This window comes from Punctularia strigosozonata (genome assembly GCF_000264995.1).
Source record: "Punctularia strigosozonata HHB-11173 SS5 unplaced genomic scaffold PUNSTscaffold_18, whole genome shotgun sequence".
Taxonomy (NCBI): Eukaryota; Fungi; Basidiomycota; class Agaricomycetes; order Corticiales; family Punctulariaceae; genus Punctularia; species Punctularia strigosozonata.
The window spans coordinates 97768-110133 of NW_006767450.1; the positions used below are offsets into that span (position 1 = coordinate 97768).

At 57.4% G+C, this 12366-nt stretch overlaps 4 protein-coding genes across 4 annotated transcripts in view; 1 reads left to right on the forward strand and 3 right to left on the reverse strand.

Moving 5' to 3' along the window:
- Positions 1-1030, reverse strand: part of PUNSTDRAFT_122866 (uncharacterized protein) — a 3808-nt gene extending 2778 nt beyond the window's left edge. Inside the window, exons 1-3 of the mRNA XM_007388476.1 lie at positions 609-1030; positions 404-545; positions 30-325 (exon numbers count right to left, since the gene is read on the reverse strand). Coding sequence (XP_007388538.1) covers positions 30-325; positions 404-545; positions 609-865 — 695 coding nt within the window. The 5' untranslated portion in view covers positions 866-1030. The remainder of the gene's footprint in view (positions 1-29; positions 326-403; positions 546-608) is intronic.
- Positions 1031-1369: 339 nt separating this feature from the next.
- Positions 1370-2259, forward strand: PUNSTDRAFT_122867 (uncharacterized protein). The gene is made up of 3 exons (XM_007388338.1): positions 1370-1448; positions 1510-2173; positions 2228-2259. Exons 1-2 carry the CDS (start codon positions 1397-1399, stop codon positions 1749-1751), a joined length of 294 nt encoding a protein of 97 aa, XP_007388400.1. The 5' UTR covers positions 1370-1396; the 3' UTR covers positions 1752-2173; positions 2228-2259.
- Positions 2260-4306: 2047 nt separating this feature from the next.
- Positions 4307-5402, reverse strand: PUNSTDRAFT_92980 (uncharacterized protein; the record flags this gene model as incomplete). The annotated part of the gene is made up of 2 exons (XM_007388339.1): positions 4307-5049; positions 5127-5402. Coding segments are annotated over 2 exons (901 nt in total), but the record flags the coding sequence as incomplete, so codon positions are not given.
- A 350-nt stretch (positions 5403-5752) lies between these two features.
- On the reverse strand, positions 5753-9408 carry PUNSTDRAFT_138655 (uncharacterized protein; the record flags this gene model as incomplete). The annotated part of the gene is made up of 5 exons (XM_007388340.1): positions 5753-6419; positions 6483-6702; positions 8595-8718; positions 8800-8890; positions 8978-9408. 5 exons carry the CDS (start codon positions 9406-9408, stop codon positions 5753-5755), a joined length of 1533 nt encoding a protein of 510 aa, XP_007388402.1.
- Between the last annotated feature and the right edge of the window lie 2958 nt (positions 9409-12366).

Genomic DNA, 12366 nt, shown 5'->3' on the forward strand with positions numbered 1-12366 from the left:
GGGGGGGTGGCGCGGGGGGGGCAGCTCACAGGAACGGGTCCTCGCCGTAGTTCTCCTCGACGCGTCCCCACCGGAGCTCGCGCGAGAGGTCGAGCACTGGCGCGAAGATGTGGGTGATCCCGAGCCCCTCCGCCTCGTCCGAGATGCTCGCGGCCGCTTTTTGTAGGAGATCGGTGTTCCAGGAGGCGGCGAGACCGAGGGGCGAGGGCCAAGTCGTGCCGTTGTCGGTAAAGCCGTGCAGGCCCTCCGAGTCGACGAGGGCGGGGATGCCGAGCGTGGTGTTGTGCATGAGGTAGTCTTGCGCGGTCTGGATGGCGAAGACGAGCTGTGTGAAGAGGGGATTGAGGCCGGGTTTGCGATGCACCACCCCCCACCGGAAGGGAGAGAAGGAGAGGATGCGGACCTTGTTCCATGGAGTGAGGTAGCCGGCCCAGATGCTGCCCGCCTTGGTGGCGAGCGAGTCGACGAGGCCGGTCGCGTTGAAGACGAGGGTGTCGTCGAGCGGGTCGGTCATGTTCATCCAGCCGCCGATGTCTCCCTGAATCCTGACGACGCACCATATTCGGTATATTGCTTGTCAGAGTTACGCGAGGACCGGGTACACGCACAGCTGGGCGACCTTCTCTTCAATCGTCATGCGGGGAAGCAGATCCGCGATTCGGTCCTCGATCGCCGCGTTCGGGTTCTTGTACGTCGGCATCGAGCCATCCTTGTTCGTCCCCCGGGCGTGCAAAGGAAAGTGGGCGTTGCGCGGGATGCCCCAGTGTTCGTGCGCGCGGTCATCCAGGACGGAAGAGGCGACGACGAGGGAGGACGCGGAGACGAAGAGGCCAAAGCCGACTAGTACCCGAGAGAGCGAAGGCATCGTCGCGAGTCCGTCAGTCTCCAGAACGCGAGCGCGCGCAGGAGACGGTTAGCGTCCGAAGGCCTTATAAAGCTCGCCCGGTCGCTGTCCCTAGCGCGCGTTCGCGCAATGCGTCCGAGGCGTCGGATATGGCCCCGAGCACGCGCTGGTTCTGATCCAAACGGCGTCGGCGTACACATGACCGAGTCCAGTCATGCTCATCGAAGAAATAAACAAAGGCCATTGGCGGACGAAGGCGACGTCGCGGACCGGGCGGCGTTGAGGAGGAGGTTCGTGACGCGCAAGAGCGAAGAAAAGCCGTCCCGAGGATTCGCCGAGATGGCCGGGCCTGGTGGCTGTGCTACGGAGAGTCGACGTTTGCTGCGACATACATGTACAGGGGACACCCGCATCTGCATATGTACATGTACGCACAAGAGCCCCGGTGGAGAACCCACTTGGATACAACTTGTCGCTTTCATCACTCTCTCGGACCGTTTACCCCCTTCTTCGGACCGTCCCACCAGTTGGCCTCTGAAGACCTCGATCTTGATGGCGCATGCGAGCAACCACAAGTTCTACACAATGGATAGGAAGGGCATCAGTGCGTCGGAATGTATCTGATACCCACTCGTCCGACCTCAGCTTAACATCTCATTGTCCAGCTCCTTCCAAGGTGGCACACTTCGTTCCATGCACTCCTACGGCCCTCTTCTTGACTCTTCAACGCGTCGGCGACGCATTCTTCGCAGAAGCCCATCTTCCTCTTCGAAGTCTTCTGAACCTGATTGTCGAACAGGAACAAGACGGTCTCGCTCAAGCGTTTTTCTCCTTTGGCCCCATCCGCGCCCGTTTAGCCGCCGCGCATGCAGCTGGTAACGTGCATGCCGGCGAAGGACCAGGATAGGCCCATCGGAATGGAGTGCGTTGCGCTGTACGCCTTGGAGTCCCGCGAATCCTCTTGAGAATAACAAGAAGATCGTCGGACCCCAAATTTTGCCCGAAGGTTGTTTTTCTATCCCGGATTGGCAAAGCGCGAGCACGGTCGCTGGGACTACGGCGTTCGGCCGCAGGCTCCGCGTCACCGTCAAAGCACGCGCATGATCTGCGGGTGACTCTCTCATCCGCACGTTCTCGTCTAGAGCGACGGTCGAGGAACGCCACGAGAGGCGGCTCTCCGCATCGACGCGGAGACGTTTGGTTCCATATTTGCTCGATAATGAAAGGATAGAGAGTGTGCGCGCCAAGGTCGCCACTTCGCACAAGGCTTCAGGAATCGCCCATTCATCGTTTCCATTCGTGACTTCAGAGTGACCATTGGATCTGAAGGTCGAGTTTTCGACGGCACCTTGAATCGAAGATGGCTGATAGTAATTGTTGTAGGTGCTCCGCTAGGTCGGTCATATGGACGATCGGGCATCCGTAGCGAGCATCGGTGTTCGAATCATGATCGCAAACCTCGAACATGTCCGCAGACACCGTGGAGTGCTTCGCTAATAGCATACGTTAGACCCTGAATCCTATGCCTTCCGATGCGAGCACGATGCTGCCGTCGCTGTACCACAGCTCTTCGCAGCGTGTCAGGTGCCCGGGCGATGGTGAGGATGCGCCTGGCTCGATGCTTTGTTCGTGAGTTGCTCCCATGGTGCTAAATAGTCGACACGGCGGTTGTAGGAGAACAGATGCAGGCTGTCGGAAATGAATGGGCAGGGCGACAAGTGAGTACCCCGATGTCCACCTGCATACCACGTGTATACGTTGGTAATATCATGAGTATAGCAGGGATGCGGAATTCATAACAGGAGTCCAGGACAGCATTCGTCACATGGAAGCTACGAATAAATACAGATCCTATACCAAGGCACCTGAGTCCTGAGCATGGATATCCCTCGTGCATGTAGAGAACGGGTGATTGTAATACTCTGAGCTTATACTTTGCATTTGGCTAGTCCCATCTTCTGGATCATGAGACACTCGTGCTGGACGTGGAGCTGGAAGAGGACGCGTGAGCTTGTACCTACAAAGGACTCTCCAACGAGAACAAAATTGTTCACATAATTCGTGAGATGCCCCGAGAGCATTGTAGCGTGCCTTGCTACAGCTCGTCCCAGGGCGGCAAGTCAAACGCAGCTGGCAAATCGTTCCAAACGATCTGACGCCCGGCGTTGTGCTTATCCGTCGCATCCGCGCCACAGGCCTCGCAAAAGCCGACGGTGAGAATGCTGGAGGACTCGGTGTAGGGGATGCCGAGTAGGACCAGTCTCCCGTTGCGGTTCAGCTCCTCCAGCTTCTCGAACATGGCCGCCTTCAGCGCCCCGCACGCGTGGTCAGATGTGCACGACGGCTGTCGCTGATACAGCCACGCGTCGATGCGCGTCCTGTGGAAGCTCTGAAGTCGCGAATGACCCATGAGGAGCGCGAGCAGGTCATCGGAGTCCAGGCCGCATTGCAGGATCTGGCGGATCCCGCGGCAGCACATGGTGAGCATGATGACGGGAATGGCGGCGTTCAGACGGAGCTGTCGGGCCAAGCTGAGCGCCGCGCAATGCTGCGCGCACGTCAGCTCGACCCGGTTCCGCGCCGCGGTCCAGTCATCGAGAGAGAGAGGGTAAAATTCGGCGAAACGCTGCGCGGCGCGATCGGGTGGGGAATGTCGTACTTGGCCGCCAACGAGGCGATGGCGACGATCTCCTCGAAAGGCGCGTTGTTAACGTGTTCAATGCTCCCTCTATGATGTGAAGTGAGAACATGAGCTCGGGACGGAACGATGCAGGGGAACGTGAAACGCACCTGACGTCGTGGATGGCCAGCAGCAGGTACTTAAGCTGCTCGGCCGAGTCGGGCATGTGAATCAACGGGCATCCGTAGAAGGGATCCACGTTGGCATCGGGAGTCGAGACGGCGAGCATGTCCGCGAATACGGACGAGTGCTGGGCGAGTAACATGCGGTAGATCTTGAAGCCGATCCCTTCCGCCGCGAGCACGATGCTCCCGTCGTCGTACCACAGCCCCTCGCAAAGCTCTAGCTCTGCGGACGGCTTGGATTCGTTGTGTAGAAAGCGGGTAGAATCCATGCGATCTGGGCCTGATACGCCAGGATGGTGGTGAACCACAACCAGCATATATACCGAGCGTCAACGCAAATCACGCGTCGTTACGTAGGCGCCTATCCAGTTCATGAGCGATAATCTGAACGATATAGCCCATGTCCATGATGATCCATGCGATGGCGATGGACACCGGATGGTTCGTGCATGATTTGACATCCAAACAACGACCATCTCCGTGGTTTTTGATCGTTGTATTCAACTTCGACGAAACTATGAACCCAATGCGTCACCGCTGGACGTTGGATTGACAGAAGCAGAGGTTTGGAAGCTGGATCATAAACCATACAAAGCATTCAGGTAAACCGACGAAAGCACAGATCTAAAGATGACACGTCATGTTAGGCTAAGCAGCGGACAGCTTACGTGTAATTCAGGGTAACAGTACCTTAACAGCTACACGCAGTCCATAGCCACAAGCAAGTGATACCTGTCACAGCAGAAAAACACATTTCTTTTGTTTGTAGCCCATCCTACTGCGCCCCTGAGTCACTGAACACGGCAGGGATCCGATCCCATATAGCCTTGCTCCTCGTTTCGTGAGCCACGACTGCGTGCTCTGTACATACATCGCAAAGGCCAGCGTCCCACATCTCGTCCTCGTCCGGCGTGGGCGTGAAGAGACGTAGCTTGGAGTCCGAGTCCATCGACCGTTCCATCGCATCCGCCAAATTATCCCTCGCAGACGCGCACAGCTCCTTGGTCTGACAGAGGCGCGGGCCGCGAAAGAGCCACCGGTACGTGTTCTTCCTCTGCAGATTCTGCAACTTCGACAGGCCACGCAGCACAATGAGCAGATCGTCGGGTTCGAGCTCGGCTTGCAGGATCCGTTCGACGCCCTCCTGGCAGAGCGCGAGCATCATGAACGGCACGAGTACGGGCTTCTGGAGCTGGCGGGCAAGGTCGATAACCGTGCGGTGCTCCGCGGGCGACAGCGGCGGGCGCAAGATATGCTTCCACGATATGATGACTTGGGGGTACCAGCGGTCGAGGCGGGCAACGATGCGGTCACGCAGGCGCGGGATGTCGTACTTGATCGCCAGATACGCAACAGCGGCGAACTCCTTGAACGGCGCCCGGTCGATGCGTTCTCCGAAGCTACACAAAAGGATCCGCGCCAATCCCGTCAGACTTCGCGGCGGCGGGATCATAAGAGGGAGGCCATACAGACGCACCTGACGTCGTGGATGGTCAGCAGCAAGTAACGAAGGTCTTCGGCCGGGTCCGAGAGGTGCACGAGCGGGCAACCGTACATGGGATCGACATTGGCCTCCGGGGATGAGAGCGCGAGCATGTCGGCGAACACGGATGAGTGCTGGGCCAGGATCATCCGATAGACCTTGAACCCCATTCCTTCTGCGGCGAGTATGATGCTGCCGTCCTCGTACCACAGATCCTCGCAGCGAGACAGTTGAACCGAAGACGAGTCGTTGTTGACCGGGAGGCCCATGGTGTTCTTGGGGCAACAGGCAGTGGGGATAGGGGCAAAAGCTTGGTATCTGCAGAACGCATGCACATAGATCAGGTCTCGGCTATTGCCGGGCCGACAATAGCCGCGCACAAGTGGCTTGCAAACGCTCGCGTCGCACCCTGTAACTACTCTGGTGCGCTCCGTCGAACCCAAAGAGAGTAGCCTTACTATAACACATACAAGAATGCTACGAGATCTGCTATGGGCAACCCCTGTCCAATATGAGCCAGAGAGTAGCCTTACTATAACGCATACGAGAATGCTATGATGTCCAATATGAGCCTCACACTCCACGCGCAGCTCGAACAGAAGGGCTCATGATCAGTTCCATTACTCAGAATCTGAGTCGCCGCCGCTGTCATTCAGTAGTTCAGCCCAAGTCGGCAAACCGAAGATACTAGGCAACTCCTCCCATGCATGCTGGCGTCCGTGTTTCTGCGCCACAATCGCGTCTCCGAGGCACTGTCCGCATATGCCGAGCTCTGCCAAATGGTCTTCCGAGTAACCCTTCCCGAGCGCGTAATGCGTGTCGGTCTGGAACGTGTACTCCAACGCACTCAACATCCACCCCTTGTCGGCGCTGCACTCCCCGGGTGACGTGCATCCTGACGACAGACGATAAAGCCATCGGTAGACGTACGCCCTCTGCATGTTCTGTAGCTTTGAGAATCCGAGAAGAAGAGTCGACAGGTCTTCAGGTTCCGGCGCACACGACAGTATGCCACGGATGCCGTGGTCACAGATCGCGAGCATGATAACCGGGAAGGTCGAGGCCAGATCGAGCTTGCGGGCTAATCGCAGCGCTGAGTAATGATTCTCAGCCGTAAGGCTGGAAGGCTGATCATGCACGATGGTCCAGCGATCAAGGGTGGTGGGGTAGAAGGAGACGAAGCGTTCCAGAGCGCGATCCCGAAGGTGGGGGATGTCGTATTTGGCTGCCAACGACGCGACGGAGATAGTTTCTTCGTGAGACGCGTGGTTTAGCCGTTGGTTGACCCTAAGGGCGGAAGTGAGAAATAGGGGCCGGCCCCAGGATTTCCATGGCGCATGTTGAACCTACCTGATGTCATGAATCGCAAGGAGAAAAAGACGCAGGTCGTCGACGGGATCCGGCATATGCACGAGGGGACAACCATGGACGAGATCGTGGTTCGTTTCTGGTGACGATATGGCGAGCATATCCGCGAACACTGACGAATGTTGCGCCAGCAGCATGCGATAGACTTTGAATCCGACATCTTGAGCAACGAGAATGATAGTCCCATCCTCGTACCACAGTTCTTCGCAACGTCTGAACAAGGCCCATTCCCCATCAGATGGAGAATGGACCTTGTTGACTTGGGATGGTTCCATTCGCGTCGACAGTGTGGTGGGTAAAGAAAGGTAGCGCTATTGAATGTGAAGTAGAGATGCTGTTTCCTAGGAAGAGTCCTCCGGATTGATCACTCCGATCGTCGCAGGAGGTGTTCAGCCAAAGCCAGCAGGCTGCAGCGATTCACTCGCGCGCTGAAGGGCGTTCAATGTGTAGGACGTAACTCATCTTTCAAACTCGGAATACTCACCCACGCCTTCATGTCTTTCAGCTCCATCTGTTTCCCAGGAGGGGGCCCATGAATGGAAATCGGACTTCGGCGAGCCCACCCCTATCTCGGGCTGTTCTCCAGAGAGATGATCATTTCTCTCCATGCCCGATGACATGCGTCTCGGTGTATTTCTTTCGACAGCAAGTCGGCCGCCTCTTGGACGGTTGCGCTTATCGCGACGTCCCACGGAGGCGGGACCGGCTCTCCCGCGCAGCTATATTCGGAAGCGAGCCGGTTGAGCTGCTTAGTTCGAAGTCGGCACGAGGTAACGTAAATATCTCTTCGTTCGTTCAGGTACTTACGCGGCATCCAGCTGGATCCCATCGCTTCGAACATCACTGAGGTGCTTTCGATGGCAGAGACCCGCCGCCGGGTTTCGCCACATCCGATCTCCCTGTCAACCTTTGCTTGCACAAACTGGTGCACCGAATGGGATTCATATGGTCGGGCTTTTCCATACGTCGTAGGGCGCGCTGTAGCCCTGAAGCCGAAGGGTCGCCGACGTCTGAAGCAGGATTTGACGCCTTCCCATTCTCCTGCGCAGGACGATTCCGAGCCGCACTCCTCCCGCTCTGCGTTCCCAGAGTTTAAAAGCGTCCCTGCTTCCAACAATGCAGACGTCGGAACTTCCATTCGTAAGTATATGACGTAGGTACCGGTGTCGCGCACACACATTCTCTTCGGTGTTGTCGGGTCGCGCCTCAACTTGGCAGCCTTCGCGATGGGCAGATTCTCGCTATCGCGGTCTTGTAACAGATAACGGTGCCCCAAAGCCAGCCAGCCACCATTGCCAGCACCATCTATGTACCTTGTCAAACTCAAACGCAATGCCCCCCCCCCCGACGGCACCCAGATCCACTACACACACCGTCACAGCAGGACGATCGACCACGACATACAAGTACGCCCTTCGCTCGATATCCCGCGCCGAGTACCCCCCGGACAAGGTCTCCTCGGAGAGAGAGAACTGCTACACCAAAGTGGTCGCAATTCCGGGCGTTGTCTGATGGGACGCCACGGATCCCCCCCGGTGCGTCTCAGAAGACCGTATCGGTGCGGACAGCCGATCTCGCAGTGCACAGCACAGTTTTGTTTTGCTTCCGGCGCTGACGGAGTCGCCACGGAAAAAATCGCAACTATAATTATCTCACCACGAGCACGACAATGCACGTTCATCCGAAGCCAGACCAAGTTTAGGTTACATCCTCGCGTCGCTGACGATAATACGCCATCTCGCGCAGCAGCATAAAATCTGAGAGAGAGACTTTTTTTTTTTCGCCCTGCCCTTCCCCGCGTCCACTGCGCGCGTGCGCAAACACCCATCGGATATAGTCTAAAGTAATCTGTAATTTGTACTCCACCAGCCCTCCTCCCCCCCCCCCCACTACACACACACTTCGGACAGTATCCCCACATCAAAAGCAATTCGTCCCTTATCCGCATGTATCGTCACCCACCCACGCATTGGAATATCGCCAGACAATGGAGTGCAACCGCGCCCGCCCTGTGTCCGTTGGGCAAAAAAAAAAAAAAACTGCGGGATCAGACGAACGGGGCTCCGACTCGACGTGTCTCTAAACTCAGCTCACCGATCGCGATGCGGGCGTAGGGCTCCTCGATCGTCAGGGTGTGCCCGGACCGCCCGTATCCCTCCCGTTCGGGCGGCTTGAGGTCGTAGTGCGCGATGATGTAGTTGTGCGCCATGCCGACGCACTGTTTTTTTCGCCAGGAAAAAAGCGTTCGTGTCAGTCGAGATGCCAGTGAGCTGTGAAGAAAGGCGCGGTTGATACGCACGGCCCACTCGTGGTTGCCCACGTTTTCGACGGTGCGGTGGCACCACCTGTACTCCTGCCCGTCCGACGCCATAAACTTGCGATTCAGCGAGCTTGCGAACAACGAAACGAAACGAAATACGCGGTGAGCTCTGGAAGAAACCGGGGCCGAACGGACTCGAGGGGGGTATTGTCCTCACCTGCCAAACACGGACACCTTGCGGAGGTACTTTGAGATCGGCATTATCGCCGCCGTCTGCGCCTGATGGGAGGGGTGGTGGGAGTGCGGGAAGGTGACGGTGCCGAGCGTCGCGTTCGCGCCGAAGGCGATCACGACGGACGGGTTGCAGTGCACGACGTGCAGCAGGTGCCCGCGGCGGCGGGACCAGCGCTGGCCCATGTTGTGGATCATGACCGTGCGCTCGAACGCGTTCGGGTTGCTCGGCGGTGGGGGTGGCGAGGAGGAGGAGGACGACGACAACGACGACGACGAGGATGACGATGAAGAGGAGGCGGGGAGAGGAGAGGAGGAGATGCGGAGGAAGAGCCTGTCGTAGATGTCGTCGAAGTGGGTCTTGGTCGGGTGCCCGGATTGGTCTTCGAGCACGAGGGAGAGTTTGGTGGCAGACATTGGCGGAAGGGGCGGAGGAAAGGCCCCCCGAACGATGCGAGATGAAGACGGAGGACGAGGGATTCCCGTTGCCCGGGAACGAGGGGGAGGAGGTAGTAACCGAAGGGGGCGTGCGTGCGTGCGTGCGGCCGTGCGCTGGAACGAAAAGAGTGAGGTGAGCTCTATATATACGGGCGCCTTCGAGTACCTGCGTGGTAGCGTCGCCCGATTCCGACGCGATATTGCATATCGCTGTGCGCCGCTTCTTCGCGCGCACGAAGAACCTGTTCCTTCCCCACAATCTGCCGTATTTGGGTAAGCGCCCCGCACTGGCGCGCTTCCCGGCGACCATGCATCTTGCCGGAGGCACGACCGTGGGGGGGCTTCGGAACCGTGTCGAGACTCACTTGCACCCCATCAAAGAGAGAGCCGCATGAAGAGGCCTTCGTCATACATTCGTCCGTGTGCTATCGCTTGGCCGGTGGCGCGGGCTCCGATCGACGCCGACCGATATCGGCAGAGGTCAAACGAGAGAGATCACCGTATCCCGACATGCCCTCTTGCTCGATTCGCTGCGCCGATGCTGTGGAACGACGTGTCATAACGACATGGCACCTGATGCGGACGATCAAAATGCAAAAGACGAGGGGCGGCGTGCTGCTGCGGCTCAGTAGATTGCGAACCCTGTCATCTCGAATCTCGATGCGCCTTGTCGCTGCGTAGCGCCTCTGTGGTAAGTTCGAGAGAGACAGCGATGATCATGGGGCAACCGGGTGGCTTATCCCGGCCAGACAGTGTGAGAAGAGGGGGGGGGGGACGTGTCAGACTTGGTCGCAGTCGGACATTGGGGTGATGCGACACGTCGGGGGCTATACCTGAGACGGGAAGAGGAGTTGCACAGTGAATGGGGAGGAACGCGTCCTGTTCCGGATTCGCGGTGCTTCGCGCAGGTCGAAGTCGAAGCCTTGGGGGGGCGAGCGGCGCTGCCCCGGCGCGCAGACCCATCGAATCTGGGCAATCCGATGTGACAGCGACGTAGCGGGGCGGGGGATCGCTCTCAGTCCGCCGACAGCCATCGTCCAGCCAAGCTGCCCGTGGCCACGATGAGTATTGCAGTAACAATGATTCTGGCGCAGTTGAAGTTCTTCGGTACGTGCCTTCGCTACTTCCCACAAGCGGCATGCCCGACGTTTTGCACGTTCCTTGTTCCTGGGACCGTGACCACAGGGGAAACGATCCCTCCGACGTCGAGTCCTCGACCTCCTGCTCCTTCAGAGCCGTCTGTACCATGGAAAACCCACTCTCATGCACGCACACACCCACATCCACGCGGACCTCTCGCCGACTGCGAATAAACATAGAGCGGGATCCCGCAAGGAACGGATTCACAGCCCTATCTTCGAGACTGTGAAGAGCAGAACGGCTTCGCACGAGTGCGTCTGACCGAGCCCCCGTTCGTTACGCCGAGAGGATCTGAGGGCTCGTCCCGAGAGACGCGGGCACCAGCTGACCTTTGCAGAGATGCTTGTGGCGTTGATGCAAAAAAACGAGCCCATACCATGTGCGGGGTTCCGAGTACTGTAATTTTACGACCTTAGGTTCGGTCCGCCCCCGGGGGGACAGGGGACAGCTGCAAGTTCGGGCCCGTGGGAAGTTCGCAAACTGACTGTAGTCAGTGTGCAATATTCTCACAGTAGGAAATACAATTCCCACGGTCAGTTCAAGGCCTGGATATTGGTGGTGGGACAGGGGACAACATGGGAAATTAGGTTCAGTTCAGGTTGCCAGGGGACAGGGGACGAACCTAAGGTCGTAAAATTACAGTACATAGGTCGCGCGTCGCCCTGCGGAAGTAACGTTGGCGTTCTGGCGGTCGAGACCTGCCGAAAGACGAGGGTCAGAAGCAAATCAGCCCGGAGCTAAAGGCGTCGACGAACGTGGAGGCCAGTCCCACAGCAACACATTCACTGCCAGGGTTCCGCATTACGAATGAGGTTTGGATTACTTTTTCTACAAAAATCCGTATTTTATATAGAATGGCTGGTTCAGATGTGGTTGAGACATAAAATACAAACATACTCTCAACGGAATGATATATCCTTATAAAGCAGGTTACCTGCCATATAAGTATATATTACTTGTGCAAACTATCTTTGTATTGAATGTAACAATCACATTTGAACCAGCCATTTGATATGAAATATAGATTTCCGTAGAAAAAGTAATCCAGACTTATTTCGTCAACGCTCTTCCCACGCTCATTTGCTTGCTTGCGAATCACCCGCACCGAATCTGCTACATAACGGCTTGATACTGCTCGTCTGGTATTCTCCTGGGAATCGTATTCGACTTCGTACTGGCTCCCTGGCTCAAGTTATGGCCCGTAAATCAGACGACCCAGGCCGCACCGCACCGTTTTCCAACGCAAGCGAGGTTCGGACCGCGACCGTTTGCCATCCTCGCCCTGGGCTCAGCAAACGGGGCGTGTCCACGTCTCTGGGAGTTATAATGGAATGAAACCCACTCCGAGATGAAACAACCCCCGAGGAACCGACCCCAGTTACGAAATGAACGGTGTATTGATCGATAATATCTTCGCGTTTCGTCCAACGGTCTCGATGGGTAATCTATGTAAGTAGTATGCGCGCCCCCATACAGAACACACATCAAGCTCACGCGCACGGCCCTAACTCGGCCATAGACGCAGAGGACCCGGTTCAAACCGCCTAAAACTCCGGCCACGTCCGAGAATGCACCGTTGCTCTGGACGTGAAGGTGGAAAGGGGGTCAGGCATGACCAAACCTTGGCTTGCTTCACGAAGATTTGCCAGTCGAACAAAAAAAAGTCCGCGTCTCTCACCCCGCGACTGCTCGGAACTTACGCTGTGCCGTCAGGTGCCCCCCCACGCCTCCTCGCGCTCGCGGAAGAGACCAAAAGCGCACGCGCCGGGATCCGCGCAGCGATATACGCCCGCCGCC

Bases quoted from the DNA above. Each gene is read 5' to 3' on its own strand.
- PUNSTDRAFT_122867 (XM_007388338.1), top strand. From the start codon at position 1,397: ATGGCGCATGCGAGCAACCACAAGTTCTACACAATGGATAGGAAGGGC. The intron at 1,449-1,509 runs GTGCGTCGGAAT...CTCATTGTCCAG, and splicing joins AATGGATAGGAAGGGCATCA to CTCCTTCCAAGGTGGCACAC.